General features: G+C 36.3%; 1 protein-coding gene across 9 annotated transcripts in view; it reads right to left on the bottom strand.

The window, feature by feature from the left end:
• Positions 1–20,263, bottom strand: part of Sfmbt1 (Scm like with four mbt domains 1) — a 174,650-nt gene that overhangs the window by 37,680 nt on the left and 116,707 nt on the right. For all 9 annotated transcript variants that reach the window (XR_010050122.1, XR_010050120.1, XR_010050119.1 and 6 more), the window contains one exon: positions 11,842–12,082. Coding sequence is in view for 5 of the 9 variants with exons in the window: in XM_063257246.1 (XP_063113316.1) it covers positions 11,842–12,082 (241 nt within the window). In the remaining 4 variants the exon portion in view is untranslated. The remainder of the gene's footprint in view (positions 1–11,841; positions 12,083–20,263) is intronic.

The following is a 20,263-nucleotide window of genomic DNA, read 5'->3' on the forward strand; positions in this document are numbered from 1 at the left end:
CATGTCACCTCACAGCCAGTCTGTTTCATCTACAGCAGGAATCAGCAAGCTACCTCCTGGGAGCTAAATCTGGCCTGTTATCTATTTTTGTAAATAAAACTGAACTGGAACACAGCCAAGCCAGTTTGTTTATGTACTGTCTGTGCTGCCTTCACACTACAAAGGTAGACATGGGCAGCTGTAATACAGACCATACGACCCACAAACCTGAAACATTTATATCTGGCCTTTTATAGATAATCTGTAAACCCTGGCCTATAACCTCACAAATATTATTCTCACTCCATCAACAATTACCTAGAAAACAATTCTAAGTATCATATAATATATAGTCCAGTACATATTTCTAGAAGTAAATAACTTTTTATGTATCCAGAACAGTATTGTAACCTTTAAAATGTTAATAATTCCTTAATGCCAAATCTCCAGCTCATGTTCAACTTTTTTCAATTGTCTCATAGTTTTAAAAAATTTATTCGATCAAATCAGGATCCAAAATTAAATCTATACATTGTAAATGGTTGCTCATCTAAAGTACCTATAATTTGTAGGTTCTTTTTCCTCCCTCTGGAGTCCCCTTCTTGCAGCACGAGTGACTCAGCCTTTATTCTAAATAGTTTTCAGAGTCTGTTTTCATAAGCTGCCTCTCAGTGGCAACCAGCTGTTCCACTGTCATATATACTTTTTTTTAGGAGTAGTATATATTGAGAGAAAGAAAACTTCCATTGAGAGACAGAAGGGTTCCAAGTGGGTTGCCAAATGTCACCTATGCTTTAGAGACAGGTGCTCAATCAAACTTGGATTAGGTATTTTTTGAAAGGAATTATATCCTCCCATCAACAAGTAAATAAGGTCTGGTTGTCTGTTCTTTGTGACACTAGATGGAATGAAGGCAAAAAATGGAGAGAGTCTATTACTCTATTTACTAACCAAAATACTTCTCAAACTTCTCTTCTTCAACTTTTTGATTATTTTAAAGCAGGGCTCACAAAACCTTTAAAATAACCAGTTGGTTCCTTGGCATCTTCCAAGGCCAGCAATAATTTCACTATGAAATCATAACTTAAAACACATGTATTTGACTGTAGTCAATCTGAATTTTTTTTACTTCTAATAGAAAAGTAAAATCATCATTTATTGATGTTATTAAGTTATTGATTTATTGATGCCCTTCAATCTGTCATTTTGTTAACTGTCAGATACATTGTTTGTACAGTTTCACTGTTATCCATTCTACTTGGATATATAATTTCACTTTTTAAATCTTTAAGTAGAGAGGTTTATATTTTCTACTGCTTACCTTTATACTAATACCTTTGTGTAATATTTTTAGCCTTCTATTTTTGGGCTATTTTCTTTTTGTCTCTAAACAATACTGAACTTAGGCAACCTCTTTTTGTCCTTCTCATTCAGCACTTCATTCTGGGTAATGTCATTTTACTGCCAGTTAATTCTAACAAAAAATTAGTTAAATTACATAGCAAACATGATTTTTAAGAGGCAATAAGCAGGCGTGTGCCAGTACTCACTCACATGTTCTCCTCTGCTGCGTCCCTTCCTTAAGAGCCTATGCCGACACTGCCAGAGCAGCTCCATGCACTGCCGTGTGCCTACATAATCCTCACTTAGTCTTACTCAACTTTCACACTGACATGTGATGTTTCTTGCAGTTCTTATACTCATTTGCTTCCCTATATATGACAAGCTTTTTTAGTATGTAATTTGAATTCTTTTATTTTAATAGTTTATTTAAATTAGTTACAGTATTTTGTTTCATTGTGTTGGTTTTCTTCTTTAAGGATTTCTACTTTATGTATCATAAATTTTATGTATCATTGTAAATCTGTCTATATAATTTTCTCCAAGTCTTTTTGTTTTCCCAGTTTTTAATTTCAAAACGTTTTCCCTTTCTTCATCTTCCAGATAGTGTCCGTGGTGATTTATCCCTGTGTTCATCTGAATTAAGTTTTTATGTCTAGGGCTGGGGATTTAGTTCAGCGGCATAAGCACCTGCCTTGCAAGCAGGCGGTCGTGAGTTCGATCCCCAGTACCGATTAAAAAATAAAGAAAGTCCCACACTATCAGCCTAGCCCAGCCTGTTTAGCTGCCGCGCCTGGCCATAGGTCTGCAGAGGAGGAGCTGGGCAGATCTGGGGTGCCCTCACCGGCCTCTCTGCGTGTCTGGAGGACTCTGGATATCTCCGCCCAGACTGCTGGAGTTCCCCCAGGCTTCCAGGTGCAGTGAAGGGGAGAGGTGGGTTTGAGGCTTCCACATCAGCCTCCCCATTCCGCCTTCACTTGGAGACCAGCTGAGCTCCCGATAGGTGGGCTGGCCCACACTACCAGCCTAGCCCAGCCTGTTTAGCTGCCGCGCCTGGCCATAGGTCTGCAGAGGAGGAGCTGGGCAGATCTGGGGTGCCCTCACCGGCCTCTCTGCGTGTCTGGAGGACTCTGGATATCTCGGCAACCAGGGAGGGTCCACAGGTTCCTGAAGCACTGCGGCCTGTGGTGAGTACCCTAACCCGGCTGCGATTGAAGAACTGTGGAGCTTCCAAGGGGCAGGTGGGCGCACAGTGTCCCTGAGGCCCAGCTTGTCTGGAACTGCGGAGTTCTGAGCAGGCAGAGGAGGGCCACTGGTTCTGTAGGCCCAATGGCTTGGGGTAGCGCGGTGCCAGAGTCTCAGTAGCTCCAAACATAGAAGGGGATTTTCAACAGATCCTGAGGAAGCTTTCAAATAACACTTGAAACACAGAAATATAGGAAAATGACAAAACGAAAGACCAAATTACAACCTCAAACCTCCAGCCCATCTCAAGAAACCCTAGGAGCGATGTATATGGAAGAAAATATATCCCATCCACCTCATATATCGGACACAATAGCCACTGAAATTGACAAGCAACTCCAGGAAGCTTTAAAGAAATTCAAACTCGAAATAATCTCCCAGATAAAAGAAGAAATGATAAAAGAAATGAAAGAGATTCTAAATATATCTAAAGAAAACACAGATAAAAAATTGGAGGAACTAAACAAAAAGATAGAATCCCTAGACGAGCAATATAAGAAACAAACAGAATACATAATGCAGATGCACAGAGATATACAGGAAATAAAAAACTCCACTAAAAGTTGTAAAAACCGCCTTAATGAAAGTGAAGATAGAATTTCAGACCTTGAAGACAGGATTGCAGCTAGTGAACAGGAAAGGAAAGATCTTTTGAAAATAACAAGGAATCAGGAAACAACAATTCAACAACTGCAAGACGATGCAAAGAAGAATAACATAAGAATGATAGGGATTAATGAAAGAGAGGGAGACAACATGAAGGATGTCAGGAGGATATTTAGAGAAGTAATAGCTGAAAATTTCCCAAGCATGAGAGCAGAAACTGACATCAGGATCAGTGAAGCATATAGAACTCCAAACAGTCATAACCAAAATAAAACTACACCCAGACATATAATAATCACCATCCCAGAAATCCAACACAAGAATAGATTATTAAAAGCTGTCAGAGAGAAAAGACAGATCACTTATAAAGGAAAACCTATCAGAATCACAGCAGACTTCTCAGCACAAACGATAAAGTCAAGAAGAGCATGGAGTGAAGTATTCCAGATCCTAAAGCAAAATGATTTCCAACCAAGACTGATATATCCTGCAAAACTATCATTCAAAATAGATGGTGCAATACGATACTTCCATGACAAAAGAACAGCTGAAGAACTTCATGAACACCAAACCAACCCTGCAAAAAATATTGAAAGACAGTTTAGATACACAAAGGAAAAAACCACTAAGCAAAGCAAATAATTAAACAGAACAGAAAGATAAAGATGCAACAGCAGAGAGATAACATTCCTACAATTAACCAGCATTTAACAGTAATAACCATTAATGTAAATGGTCTCAATGCACCAATCAAAAGAAACAGACTAGCAGAATGGATCAAGAAACAAAATCCAACCATATGCTGTTTACAGGAAACCCATCTAACCCAGAAGGATACTCACAGACTGAAAGTCAAAGGATGGAAAACAATTCTTCATGCAGCAGGAATCCAAAAAAAGGCAGGAGTAGCCATTCTGTTTGCAGACAACATGAACTTTAAACCAACAATGACCATAAAGGACAAAGAAGGTCACTACATACTCGTAAGGGGAAAACTCCAAGAGGAAGAGATAACTATCTTAAATATATACGCACCAAACTCCAGAGCACCCAGTTATATAAAACAATTATTAACAGAAATTAAAACTCAAATTATCAGTAACACAATTGTAACAGGAGACCTTAATACACCACTGACACCAAGGGACAGATCAACCAGACAGAAAATGAGCAAAGAAATAACAGAACTGAATCACACCTGTGAACAAATGGGTTTGATAGACATATACAGAATGTTCCACCCAACAACATCAGAATACACATTCTTCTCAGCAGTACATGGATCATTTTCTAAAATAGACCATATATTAGCTCACAGAACATATTTAAGCAAATGCAAAAAAGTTGAAATCATCCCTTGCATATTATCGGATCATAGCGCTCTGAAATTAGAAATTAATGACAAAAGATACTGCAAAAATTCCGCAAGCACATGGAAACTAAATAACACACTCTTGAGTAATCAGTGGGTCACAGAAGAAATTAAAGAAGAAATTAAACAATACCTAAAAGAAAATGAAAATGCAGATACAACTTACCGGAATCTGTGGGATGCAATGAAAGCTGTTCTGAGAGGAAAATTTATTGCACTGAGTTCCCACATCAGGAAAACAGAACGAATACAAATAAATAACTTGATGCTACACCTCAAACAGCTAGAAAAAGAAGAGCAAGTCAAGCCCAAAGCCAAAAGAAGAGAGGAAATTATAAACATCAGAGCAGAAATCAATGCAATAGAGACTAAGAAAACAATCCAAAGAATCAACGAATCAAAGAGTTGGTTCTTTGAAAGAATAAATAAAATCGATAAGCCCCTAGCCAACCTTATTAAAAAAAGGGAAGAAAAAGCTCAAATTCATGCAATAAGAAATGAAAAAGGAGAAATCACTACAGACCCAATAGAAATACAGAGGATCATCAACACCTATTTCGAAAACCTCTACTCTCAAAAGTTTGATAACACAGAAGAAATAGACAGATTCTTAGAAGCATACGAAGTACCAAAGCTAGATCAAGAGGATATAAAACTGTTGAATAACCCAATCTCTGCTAATGAACTTGAAAATGTAATTAAGTCCTTACCCACCAAGAAGAGCCCAGGCCCAGATGGATTCACTGCAGAATTCTACAAGAAATATACAGAAGACCTAATGCCGACACTCCTCAAACTATTCAATGAAATTGAAAGGGAAGCAATCCTTCCTAAATCATTCCTGGAAGCAAATATTACTCTAGTACCAAAACCTGAGAAAGACCCAACTATAAAAGAGAACTATAGACCGATCTCCCTAATGAACACAGATGCAAAAATCCTCAATAAAATATTGGCAAATAGGATCCAGCAAATCATCAAGAAGATTATACACCATGACCAAGTGGGATTCATCCCAGGAATGCAAGGATGGTTCAACATACGCAAATCAATAAATGTAATCCACCATATCAATAAAGCCAAAAATAAGAATCACATGATCATTTCTATAGATGCAGAAAAAGCCTTCGATAAGGTCCAACACTTATTCATGATAAGAACTTTACAGAAAATTGGAATAAATGGTCTTTACCTCAATATAATAAAGGCCATTTATGACAAACCAACAGCCAGCATCATACTAAATGGCCAAAAATTGAAAGCCTTTACTTTAAAATCGGGCACAAGACAAGGATGTCCTTTATCACCACTCCTATTTAATATAGTACTGGAAATACTAGCCAGAGCAATTAGGCAAGAAAGAGAAATAAAAGGGGTAAAGATAGGAAAAGAAGAAGTTAAATTATCATTGTTTGCAGATGACATGATACTCTACATAGAAGACCCCCTAAACTCCATTGAAATACTCTTAGATACAATAAATAAATTCAGTAATGTGGCTGGATACAAAATCAATACTCAGAAATCAATAGCATTCCTATACACGAACAACAAAATTACAGAGAGGGAAATAAGAGAAACTGGACTATTCACATTAGCAAGCAAAAAAATGAAATATTTAGGAATTACTCTTACGAAAGAAGTGAAAGACTTATACAGTGAAAATTATAATACACTGAAAAAGGAAATTGAAGATGATCTCAGAAAATGGAAAGACATCCCTTGCTCATGGATAGGAAGAACATTGTGAAAATGGCCATTCTCCCAAAACTGTTATACAGATTCAATGCAATCCCAATAGGAATACCATCAACATACCTTATAGATCTAGAGAAATCACTCCTAAATTTCATCTGGAACCAGAAGAGACCTAGAATCGCAAAGGCAATTCTAAGCAGCAAAGACAAAGCAGGAGGCATCACAATCCCTGACTTGAAGTTATACTACAAAGCAACAGTAGTAAAATCAACATGGTATTGGAATCAAAACAGAGCCGAAGATCAGTGGAATAGATTAGAAGATACAACCACAACTACGAACACACTCAACCACCTTATCTTTGATAAAGGAGCCAAGCAGGTTCACTGGAAGAACGACAGTCTCTTTAATAAATGGTGCTGGAAAAACTGGCTCTCCATTTGCCGAAAACTAAAGCTAGACCCATGTCTATCACCATGTACTAAATTAAAATCTAAATGGGTCAAAGATCTGAATATTAAAACAGAAACACTAAATCTATTGGAAGACAAATTAGGTAGAAACCTTGGAGACATAGGAGTAGGTAAAGAATTCATGAACAGGACTCAAACCGCACGGGAAATACTTCCCAGAATCAATAACTGGGACCACTTCTTATTAAAAAGTTTCTGCATGTCAAAAGAAATCTCCAGCATAGTGAAAAGAAAACCCACAAACTGGGAAAAGATTTTAGTGAACTCTCAGACAAGGGCCTCTTGTCTAAAACATATAAAGAATTAAAGAAACTCAGACCTCCAAAATTCAAAGATCCAATCCAAAAATGGGCATCTGAGATGAATACGCAATTCTCAGATGAAGAAATGCAAATGGCAAATAAATACATGAAAAAATGCTCATCATCATTGGTCATTAGAGAAATGCAAATTAAAACCACACTGAGATACCATCTCACTCCTGAAAGAATGGCCAGGATCAAGAAAACCGACAACAAATGCTGGAGAGGCTGTGGGAAAAAAGGAACTCTCCTGCACTGCTGGTGGGAGTGTAGACTGGTACAGCCTTTGTAGAGATCTGTCTGGAGATTTCTCAAAAAGTTGGGACTGGAAATCCCATTTATTCCAGCTATTCCACTTCTAGGCATATTCCCAGAAGAACTGAAAGCATCATACCACAGTGATATATGTGCACCTATGTTTATAGCAGCACAATTTGTAATCGCCAGATCTTGGAAACAACCCAAGTGTCCATCAACTGAGGAATGGATAAAAAAGTTGTGGTATTTCTATACAATGGAGTATTATTCAGCTATAAAGAAGGATCACATTGAGATATTTGTCAATAAATGGGCGCAGCTTGAGACCATACTCGTAAGTGAAATAAATCAATCTCGCATGTGTGAATACCGAATAGTTTCCCTAATGTAAGTAATGATTCAAATATATAAAAGTATGTGGTAATCATGATTCCCCATTAGGTGGCCTTGGAGCCTTATAAAGTTTTCACTCATTAATTAGAAAGGCTTTATTCTGGGCTTCTTGATATGAAAATATTCGAAGCTAGAGTATATGAAGTTTTATCCAAATATTTCAAGGAAAAAGACACTATGGTAACTACTATTAAGTCAGGTTATATGGTGGTGAAATACTCGGTTGTTGAAACAGTCATGCTGTGACCTCTATTGTTATATTGTTATGTCCTGTTTTATCTCAATCTCCCCCTTATTGTTTTAAAAAAATTATTTAGTCATTTCTTATGTTTGTCTTAATTAAAGAAAAAATTCAAAAAATTAGGATATATAAATAGTAACTCTTTTTGATTTCCTATTAACTTGTTTTGAAGTCCTGTAGTACTCCCACGATCTTGTTTTGACTGATTAGACTCTGTTCCATTCTATATGGTAGTATCAAGTTTGAAGACATAGGCAACTACTTTGAAGAAAATAAGATTCACTAAGATACCCATTCTGGTTTGACTATTGTCTTCTTTGGAAGTCCTGTAATGTTTACAATGCCTAAGTTTTACTGGTCTTGTTCTCTACTGTTTTGTCCAACTTTATAATATCTAATGAGATAGACAATTCTTTTTAAGGAAACAAGGGACAACGTTGATAACCATTGTTGATAAACTTATACTCTGTTCTACACCATGTGCTATGTCTATCCTTGGTATTGACTGACAGCTTTGTTTTGCCATATTTGACTGTATTCTTTCCCCCCGCAAAAAAGTAATAAGCACTAAGGAGTAATAAAATCCAAAATGTGTAAATTTTGTTGTAAAAAAGAGAGGGAAAAAAAAAAGAAAAAGAGCTCTAATGGATATAACAGCAAGTGTGTTTAGGGGTGTTAAATAGCTGACTATATCAATGTTTTTGGATCATTGAACACAGCTGTTTGCAGTCTCCCTGTTTGAATGTCCACCTTGTATTCTTTGATACTGTGATTTGAGGAACTATTTTCAAGATGATAATATGTAATCTACTAACAGGTGACTTCTTACTGTTATGGTTTTTTTTTGTTTGTTTTGTTTTTGTTTTGTTTTGTTTTGTTTTTTTGTAGTTCTGTATTACGTGTACCCTTACACCGCTTTGGTTTGTTTTGTGTTTTTCTCTTTTTCCTCTTAAATTAAAAAAAAAAAAGAAAGAAAGAAAGAAAGTTTTTTTTTTCTTTTTTCCTTTTTATTGGTACCAGGGATCGAACTCACGACTGCCTGCTTGCGAGGCAGGTGCTTATGCTGCTGAGCTAAATCCCTAGTCCCTATTTCCTTATACTTTTAGGATGAAATAGTGGGCGGGGTAGTTCTGTGTTTGTAGGGTTTCCCCTAGAGCTTCCTAAAAATCCATCCCCACTCAGGACCATAATATCAGATCTTAAGCTTCATTTCCAAATACCATCCTTCACTAAAAGAAATGAGGACTTCTTGAGGAAATGGTTGACTTCAGAGTTGAGACAGAAAACCTTTCTGAGCTGCAAAGTCTGATATTGATTGTTCAAAGAATGAAGAAGACATTATCAAAAAGACATTAGCCAATTTGAAGGAGTTCCTATTCACTGAATCTAGGACAGTTTCATATCAAAACAAATGAGACTAAAAAATGAGATTATAACCCACTGAATAAAACACAATTATAAGTGTACACTGAATCACAACACACACACACACATACACACACACACAGAATCTGCCCCCAAAATGGATACAATGCATACATACTTCAGAAAAAGAAAAATATCATGTTTTTTCAACACATGGTATTACCCTCCTACAAGGGACCCTAAAGGATGTCATACATCAGAGAAAACCCAGTACACTGCCAGCCCTTAGAGAAGAAACTGAAAATGCATGTGCAATAATCTCAAAGACCACGATTACTCAAGCACTACTTTGCTATATTAGTCAGTGTTTGGAAACTAATGACCACCACACTGAGCACCTCTGGTAATTGTAGAGGCCAAAGATAACTTGTATTAATCTCAGCTGCCTCAATAAATTTAGTATTAAAATATTCATACAAATTTTTCTATACATGTTCAATTAAGAAATGTAAACATTAGAAAAACAGTACTTGGCAGCCAGTAGAATAATACTATTTCAGATAAAATCTATAAATTGATGCTAAAAATAGTAGGGTAAAGTTTGAAAAGTAATACAGTATGTTCATAACATCAAAGAATCTTCCCATAAGATACTCCAATATAAAAGGGTGGAAGAACTTGACAGTGGAAAACCTGACATATACCACCTTAATCAAGTGATGAAAGTTTATATCAGTAATTCAACAAATTGAATATATGCATCTCTTAATAGGATACAATACTGTATTGTGTAAAGGACACAATTTCTCTTATTTTTCCTATAAAAAGGACATAATCTAATTCTAAGGAAACATATGACAAACCCAAGTTGGAGATGACTCTACAGAATAACTTGCCTGTACACTTCAAAAATGTTAAGACAGAAACCAAGCAACCTGCTTGCCTCCCTGGTAAGCAGCTGTGAGCCTATGGCATGCAGGCTGAATATCAAATATTCCATCCCATCCCACCCTCCCACACCACCCCGGTAGCAAAAGAAATAGCAGAAGGGGATTTCCTTCTACCCTCTCTCTGAAGGCAAACATGGTTATCACTCTTTTGCTTTTTTCTGATTAATGGTATTGCTCTACTCAGTATTCTGTTTTGATAAGTTCTGTAATGTTCTGTATTTGGTTTGATTTTGCTACATATGAGTGAAAGAACAACTATTGTGAAGATAACGAGATATATTATGGCACCTATAACTGTTATCCCAGTAACCCTGTTGTGACATTCTGTACCAATTCACTGCACTGTCTCAATTGGCTTTGTTCTGTCTTGTTCTGTTGTACTTTACTACCTTCAAAATATTAAAAAAAATTTTTTTTTAAATGTTAAGACAAAGATTAAAAAAACTGAGGAGAAATGACAACTAGACACTATGTGATCCTAGACTAGATCCTGAATCAGGGACAGACACAGGACATACAAAACATTCCTAGGACAAAGACGTAATGAATACTATAGAAAAAACTGGCCTATATGTTTCAAAATACCAAGGCCATAAAAGACCAAGCCTGAGGAAGTATTCAGATTAATAAGGAAACTTATTTATGAGACAACAACTGAATGCTGCATATAATCTAGGATTTTCTTATACAAAGGTTATTGGGACAAATCGTACAAATTATCTGTAGACTGAATAATAGAATTGCATCAGTTACTGCCTGTTTTTGACATTTTTATGGTATTAACGAGTGCCATGTGTTACAGATACATTACGGGACTTATGAGTAAAAGGGCAGCATGTCTAAAAGTGATTCTCATCCAGTTTGCTAACAGCATGCGTGGGCAGAGGAGAAAGGACAAAGCCAATGTGCTAAAATGTCAACATTTGGAGAAACTTAGCAAAAAGACTCCAAGAATTTTCTATACTGTTCTTACAACTTTCTTGTAAACCTAAAATTATTTCAAAGTAAGAAGAAAAATGCTGATTTTCTATTATTTTGTTTTGAAGTCCTATATTGCTTTCATTGTTCTGTTTTAATTTGCTTTATTTTTGTTTGGGTTTATTATCTTTTACACACACACACACACACACACACACATACACACACACGCTCTGTCACTTTTTTCTTTCTTTTGCCTTTATTGTTTTTCTCCTATTTAATTTGTGTTCTAGAGTTTCTTACTGGAATGAACCTTTAGTTGGTTCATTTTAAGAGTTCATAGTTCCAGACTGCTTAGTAGCAAGAAGAAATAGGCCAATAAAAATAAAAAGAGCACCAACAGCACATTGGCCCAGTGTTCTAAAAAACAAACTTACATGTCCCAAACTCAGAGAACTTCACAGTCATATAGGATCAGAAGCAACCAGTGTTCGCTACGAGCATCATAAAAACCTGAGCTTTTAGGGAGAAAATTTTAAAAGACAGAGAAATGTGCATGATTTCTTATAAATATTTTCATTCGAAATGAAAATCTAAAAGTGTTTAGTAAACCTATGTGGGTGGAGACTGAAAACTTCAGGGCTGAACAATCAAAACTCTTACAATAATATCGTTTCGTGTCTCAAATGTATTTTATTACCTTCTGGGGCTTCCAGGGTCTTCTTATTCTGCTCACACCACCCAATGGGGTAGAGATTGGCTTTCCTAATGTCATACCAGAAGTCTGCCCTCCGATCCTCCCCGTAGCCCTCGTAGCGGAGGAGAAGCAACTGCTCACAGGTGGTAATGATGGTGGCAACCCAATAGGTTTCAGGGTTTGTTCTCACAGCCACCTCCAACTTCATCCCAGGAGCAAATCCATTCTGTAAACGAATGTCCACCTAAACATGGAAACTATTATTAGGCACAAGGGAAGTACCATAGGTATTTCTCTGCCTAGCACTGAGAGAACATGGGAAGAGTACAGCTTTAGGGACTGAATCTAGGGCCTTGCCACACTAGACAAGCATTCTATCACCAAGATACATCCACAGCCTATTGTATTTTGAGACAAAGTCTCACTAATTTACCCAGGTTAGCCTTGAAGTTGCAATCCTTCTGCCTCTGCCTCCCAAGTAGCTGACATTGTAGGCCTGTGCTGCCATAATGGCTCAGTATTCTTTTAGTCCTGAAGCACTAAATGCAATAAAACCTTAAGAAAATCCTGAGAAAGTCCCATTGTAACTCACAGGGTCAATCCAAACAAACCACAGAAATAAAAATGACCCTTCATCTGACAAAAGAAGGAAATCAGTATTTCACCAAAGTAGTCTATTATGATTATAGAAAATTCTTTCTATGAAGTATGTACATTGCTAACTACGGGGGATCTCCTTCTGAAGGTGGTAGCGACTGTTATTCCCTATTATCTTGCTTTAAAATCCTGTATTATTGTTTTGTTTGATTTTATTATATCTGATGGTCTGGCCAGCTGTTTTCAAGTTAACAGGCATTATGGTAGCCACTGTTGATTTCCTGTTACTTTGTTTTGTAGCCCTTCATCATTTTCACTATTTTGTTTTGAATGGCTTTACTGTTTTTTAAAAAGTATGTATATTAGTAAATGCTCCCTATTTTAACAGCCTTCAACACTGTGTTTGCAAGAGTGATTTCTCGATCATTCATCAGAAAATCTATGAAACTAGAATAAGGAATGGTCAAATATAACCCATGATGGTGACAAATTAGCATAATATATACTAAATTGGGGAGCTATACTTCATAGTGTCCCCAAAATGGTCTGTTTCTACCAGTTATTTTATTTGATTTTGTAGCAAGAATCAAACTCAAGACCTTGCACTTGACAGGCCTGTGTCACTGAGTTACATCCCCAGGCCCCTACGAGTTACCCTTAAATAGTAATGTTCCCCTTTTCTCTCTCAGAGCTGTTCTAGCTCAGGTAAAGTATTATATGGTGATAAAGATAGGAAATAGAAATTCTGAAATTATCTTATGTGTGTATAAACCACTTTGATTTCTTCTCTTGGGATATACCTCAATTACTTGGCCAATTTTTTTTCATTCAGTTTATATTTTGGATCCCAGTTCTATAAAGGTTATTTGTGTCACAAGTATCTTCTCATTTTCATGCTGACATCTTTTGATGAACAGAGCTCTTTTAATTTAATGCAGTCTAACATCAATATCTGACATGTAGGGCAGCCAGTCTTTATATTTCATTAAGTGTGTCCAGCTACTTATGGACCTTGATCTATCCATATAAACTTCAGAATCAGCTACCTCAAATGGGGATGTGTGTGCAGTTTGATTTGGGTTGCAGTAAATCCGCAGACTTACTTGTTAAGAATGAACTATTTACAGGAATGAATATATTATAAACAAAGTATATTCTCCTTCATATATATGGGCCTTTAATTTAGTTTTCTTTTGAGTTTTCTTCCATGATCCATGTGTTACTTAGAATTTTGCTGTTTAACCTCCATGTATATGGAGATTTTTAACGTTTTTGTTATTGATTTCTAGTTTAATTCCACTGTTGTCTGAGAGCAAGTATTGTATGATTTCTATTAAATTTGCTATAATGTGTCTTGTGACCTAGAATGTGGTCACTGTGAATGCTTCATGTGCGTCTGCTATTGGATGAGGTATTCTATAGATGTTCATTTATCCAGTTGACTGATACTATTTTTAAACTGTGTTCTTACTGATTTTTTGCCTAAGAATTTGTGCATTTCTGATGGAAGTGGTGCTGAATCTTTCAACTATAGTATTGGATGTACTTCTATGAATTCTTGAAGCTCTGTTGTTGGGTACACACATGTTCATTGTTATGTCTTCTTACAGAATTGACCTCTTTATTATTATATCTTTCTTTATTCCTGATAACTGCTGCCTGAAATTAACAGAGTACTCCCATTTCCTTCTGATTGGTGTTGGCAAGCCATATTTACTTTCACAAGCTCTCTTGTTTTATGACACACTGAGACAGCTAACATTCAAACTCACTGTTGACATAGCTGGATAACTATTAACCATAGGATGGGCATGGTGGTACCTCCTTCCAATCCCAGGTACTGAGCAGGCTGAGGCATGCACAACATCTAGGGTTCAATCTTCAGCGCAAGTGCACATGGCATGCACACATGCACATGTATGCGCACACACTAAACAACAACAAAAAGGCCTACTATTTACCTTCTTTTATTGGGAAAAGGGATACTGCAGACTGAACCCAATCCATCAGACTAAATAACATCCTTACTCTTCTTACGTTTTATTTTTGAGACAAAAAAAATATTATATATATATATATATATATATATATAATAACACAATAAATATTATTTGTTAGTCCTAAATAAAAAGTATTGTATTTTTACTTCTAAATAAATCATCACCTTACTTTATTTAGAGGACAGTGTCTTTCTAAATTGCCCAGGCTGGTCTTGAACTTGTAGTGATCCTTTTGTCTCAGCCTCCTAGTTAGCTGCTCAGCTAATCTTAAGAGATTTTTGTAACTAGATTTACTTTGCAAGAAATAGTAAAAGAAATTCTTTATAAATAAGGAAAACTGGCCAGGTGTGGTGGCATACATCTGTAATTCTAGCACTTGGGAGGCTGAGATAGAACAATTGCTACAAGTTTGAGGACAGTCTAAGCTACACTGTGAGTTCAAGACCAGCCAGAACTACACAGCAAAATCCTGTCTCAAAAAAGGGGAAAAAAAGAAAAAGAAGGAAAATTATATTCGGATTTAAATTGAAAAGGAAGAGGATTAAAAGAAGGTATAAAAGGAATAAAAGAAGAAATAAAAGGAATAACAAAATAAATTTTCTTATTGTCTAAATTCTTAAGTCTAAATTGACTTTAAAAGATTAGTTTGTTTAAAATAACAATAGCAATAAAATATTTTTTGACTATAGCTTGTAAGTATCATATTATATGAATGACAGCAATGTTACAAAGGACAGACATATGGAAGGATTGAGATTACTTCAGTAAAGGAATTTGTACTGCTTATAATATGAAAGTGCTATTTTTAAAACACTTTGACTGATTCTAAATAAACACTGTGAATTCAAGAACTACTAAAAAATTTTTGTAGAAGTATAATGATATGCTAAGAGTACTATGCTAACTGAAATAAGACCAAAAAATGAAATACGATTGTACTATGTGAGGTATACAGAACACAGAATCGATGTTAGCAGGGACTACAAAAAGCTGGGGAAGTGGGAAGTTACTGTTTAATGCTACTTTCTTTTTGATAAACTGCATGTAGTTGCACTGAATGTATTTACTGCTGCTGAACTAAAAAATGACTTAAATGGTCAATTTTATGTATATTATAACAAATAGTTTATGATGTAGTGATTGAAAGGTTTCCAATACATTTCTTTACATATACAGTCTACTTACAAACAACATTTTACCCTTCATGTACTATATAAAGATCTTAACAACCCTATACTCCCAAATCTTCTCTTCACTGCTTGTACTGTTATAGTTACTGATATTATATAAACACATTTTTACTATTTTTGCTTCAGAGGTCTCTCTTACAGACACTGAACTTAAGAAAAAAATGAGCTTTATATATCTTACATATATGCCCTTCCTCACCATCTTTTAAGTTTCTTTGTAAAGATTCAGGTATCTATCTTACATCAAATTTTTCCATCTTTAACTTTTAATTTGTAATGATTTCTCTTTAATGTTTGCATTCTTGGAAAAAAGTATTTCTGCTTCACTTTTGGATGGAATTCTTGGTGGATGCAAAATTCTGAGTTGACCAGCTTTTTGTGTTCTTTTTTCTTTCAACATTTTTAAGATCATACTCTGTTATTTTCTGGGTTAGTTTTTGAAGATTTTGCTGTAGTTTTTTGTTCTTCTACTTGCAGTATGTCTTTACTTCTTAGATAGTCTTCTAGATTTTCTTTCTTTGGTTTCATAGTTTGGTATGATGTGTCCGGGTTGGTTCTATCTATTTAGTATTTTTTGATTTACATTCCCTGAGCTGCTAGATCTCTGCTGTGTTAGCTTTTTCCCTACTGAAACTGTCATTATGTTTCCAAATATGTTTTCCTCACTCTCTTTCCACCCTCCTAGACTCCAGTTACAAACTCATACAACTGCACAGTATCTCATAGCTGTTGGGTGTTCTGTCTTGTTCTACCCCCTTCTGATCTCCCACAGTCTTTTCCTTAGTTGTCAAGCCTATCGATGAGCCTGAAAAAGGTATTTGTCAACTTTCATTATGTTTTCATTTGTATTATTTTCACTTCATTCTTTCTAATAGTTTTCATCTCTGCTAATACTCTTTTTCTGTTTGTTCATGTTCTCTGCTGTGCTAAGGCCTTTAACATTTAATCACAGTTATTTAAAATCCCATCTGATAGCTCCAACATCTGGGCCATATGAGTCTGGTCTGTTGATTGCTGTCTCTTAATGGTTTGTTATTTTTCTCTTGCTTCTTTATGTACCCTATAATTTTTGGTTGAAAACAAAACATCAGGCCAGGTATTTAGCTCAGTGGTATAAATGCCTGCCTGGCAAGCACAAGGTCATGAGTTTGATCCCCAGTAAAATTAAAAAAAGAAAAAGAATTTAAGAAAACAAAACATCATAGAACAACAGATATTTAGGCAAATAACAATTATTCCTAGAAATGGGCATGTTTCTTCTTAGGCCTTTAGTTCAAGGAAGAAGATGAAGTTAATCTAGTTAGCTGTGGAGCTGGGTCTGGAGTTTGCTGTTGCTATGTTTATGCACATACATCACAGATTTCAAATTCCTATAGCATCATTAAGTATTTAGGGTATAGGCTCGTTTGCCAAAGGGCTCTTTTTGTCAATGCCTCTGCTCCACTCTCAGACTTAGATCTTTATGACTGCACAAAGAGAATGTCTCTTCATAAGCTTACCTTCCCCTAAGGTTATACGAGCTGGTGGTGAGAATAAGCTGAAGAGAACCACTCTGAAGATTCAACCTCAGTTGTAAGCTGAACTTTATTTTATTTTATTTTATTTTGGTCTTTTTATCGGTACCAGGGATCGAACTCACAACTGCCTGCTTGCAAGGCAAGCGCTTATGCCGCTGAGCTAAATCCCCAGCCCCTGTAAGCTGAACTTTAGTCTGTGTCCCAGGGCCTTGCAGGGACTCCTAATGCTTCAGCATGTGTTTCTAGACATCCCTCTGGAACGAAAGGGTTTTTTTGTTTTTGTTTTTGTTTTTTCTGTTTTTCCTCAGGCTGCTACAGACTTTCACCTGTTTCTCAGGATTGATAGGGTTTGCATTCCTTTCTTTAACAGCTGTAAAACCAATGTTGTTTTATTTTGTCTAAAATACCAGTAGAATTTAGTCTCTCAAGAATCAGTGCCGTTTCTTGAACCAGAATGCGCCATTAGGAAAGCCTTTACACTCTTCAAATATGAGAGGCTGAGTGTGGTGGCTCATGCCTGTAATCCCAGCACTCAGGAGGCTGAGGCAGGAGAAGCCCTGTATTAGTGACCAGCCTAGGGTACAAAGTGAGTTCAAGGCCAGCCTGAACTGCATAGGGAAACCCTGTCTCAAAAGACAAAAACACAAACAAAATCAAATATGACTTCTCTCAATTCTTTCTTCAGTCTTGTTTTCCTTTCTCCTGTGTTCCAAACCGGATCCTATAAAAGCCTTGCCAGATGCCTGTACATTCATCTCCACTGACCTGAAGATCTAAGTTCTACCAGCTTTTTCTGTAATAAGCTATAGGTATCCCTTCTCCACGCTTGGTTTTCACTATGTGGGGTGGCCCCCTGCCATATTCTATGATTCAGGTTTACAAATATTTCCTAGAAAACAATGAAAGAGTGTGTGTTTCTCCTTTTTGTTTCGTCATTCAAAGAAGAATAAAAGTGAAATGCTTTTCTTTAATTAAAAATGACCTTTTTTTGGATACAGGATCTCGCTATGCAGTTCAGGCAGGCCTTGAATTCAGAGGTACTCCTGCCTCAGCCTCCTGAGTGCTGAGATTAGAGGCATGCATCATCATGCCCAGAAAAAAATGACATTTTTAAAACTAGAATTTAGGTATGAGGTCTTATTCTCTAATTCGAACATTATATAAAATACATATTAGAATAGGAATAAAATTAAAAACAAGAATTCAAAGGTATTACAGAACCACTAACAGGCTTTCCATGAAAAAAGAAAAAAGTAACCAAAGCACTGTACCTCTAAATTTTTATGCTCAAACTCTAGTATGACTGCATTTAGAAATGGGTCCTTTATAGAAAAGGTCTTAATCCATACAGGCTGCTACCATAAAGTATCTTAGACTGAGTCATTTACAAACAACAGCAATCTCTTGACTACCATTTTTACTAGCTGAAGAGTCTAAGATCCAGGCACTAGCAGATTCTGTGTCTGGTGAAGCTCACTGTGTACTTCACAAACAGGGATTTCTTGCTATGATTTCACATGGTGAAATAAGCAAACAAACTCTCACAGGTCTCTTTTATATAGGCAATAATTCCATTCGTGAAGGTAAAGCTCTCAGCCTTTACTCACATCTCAAAGCCCTCATGTCTTCATGTCCCCACATCATCTCTTCCTATCATCAGAAAGGTGGATCGGTTTCAACACATGAATTGTAGGCAGACACAAATACTCACATCACAGCAGATGAAGTCAGATTAAAAAGATCACAGGGTGCACCCCCAACCCAATATAAGAAGAGGCATCAGAGAACTCCCACACAAGTGCACACACATATACTTCCTGTCCCAGCCTGTTCCATGTTATGTGAAGGCACAGCAAGAAGGCTGCTATCTCCAAGCCAGGAAGCAAGATCTTATCAAAAACTGACCAAGCACACTGATCTTAAACTTTTAGTCTCCAGAAATGTGAAAAAGTAATTTATACTGTTTAAAAAACAAATCTCCAATATTTTATCACAGTAGTCCAAAGCACACAATACACAGTAATTTCAGTTACTAATTTTGCAAGTTTTAAAAAGAAATTTAGCCCAAGCTGGAGGTGCATGTATGTCATTCCAGTGGTTTGGGAGGCAGAGGCAGGAGGATCATGAGTTTGACCCCTGCTTGGGGAACTTAGGAAGATTCTGTCATAAAATAAAATAAAATAAGAAAATAGGATGGTTCTGGGAACTGAATTCTGTCCCCATCTCATTATTTTTAACTTTTGAGACAGGGTATCACTAAGTTGCTAAATTACCCAGATGAGCTTGAACTTGCCACCTTCCTGCCTTAGCCTCCCAGAGTACCCCAACTACAGCATGTGCTACTATGCCCAGCTTAGACACAAATCAGTAACTAAATTTTCGATATTTTTTTACATTCTAAATTTTTACATAGACCAAATATGCTATTCCTTGCTAAAGCACTAAGCTGGGCTGTCAAGGCATAAAGCTGGGCTGCAAAGGCCATTAATAAGACCCAATAGATGACACATTTATGCTCAATTAACATTGCTGAAATCATTTTCAGTGAGTAAACCAATGAAGTACAAGAAATTTGACAATTTTTTTTTCAGTGAGAAGGGTTTTTGTTTGTTGTTTGCTGTTTGGGGCAATCCTTCTGCTTTAGCCTTCCAAGTGTTGGGATGACAGGTATGTATCACCATGTCTGGCTATTGAAAAGTGTTTTTGACAAAAATAAAAGAATACTTGTGAAGAGTCAAAACGGTAAGTACTATTCTGAGAAGAAAAAAAAATACACAAAACCAAAAAGGATTTTAGATTATGTCAAATTTTCTTGTCACACATTTGTAAATCCAATATTTTGGGAGGCTAAGTCAGGAAGATCAGCACGAGTTCAAGGCCAATCTACACTACAAAGTAAATTCCAGGCCAATCTGAACTACATAGCGAGACCCTGTTTCAAAACACACACACACACACACACGCATGCACGCATGCATGCACATACACACACAGAATATGTCAAGTTTTCTTAATGAGCAGGAGGAAGAAAAAGAAAAAAGCACTTAAAGTTTTTCAAACACCTCAACTTAACACTATATTCTCTAGTAATTACAGTGATTAAAAGGAAAAAGATATAACC

Source organism: Cavia porcellus, unplaced genomic scaffold (assembly GCF_034190915.1).
Source record: "Cavia porcellus strain 051 isolate PalLab524CR breed Dunkin Hartley unplaced genomic scaffold, mCavPor4.1 scaffold_10, whole genome shotgun sequence".
NCBI lineage: Eukaryota > Metazoa > Chordata > Mammalia > Rodentia > Caviidae > Cavia > Cavia porcellus.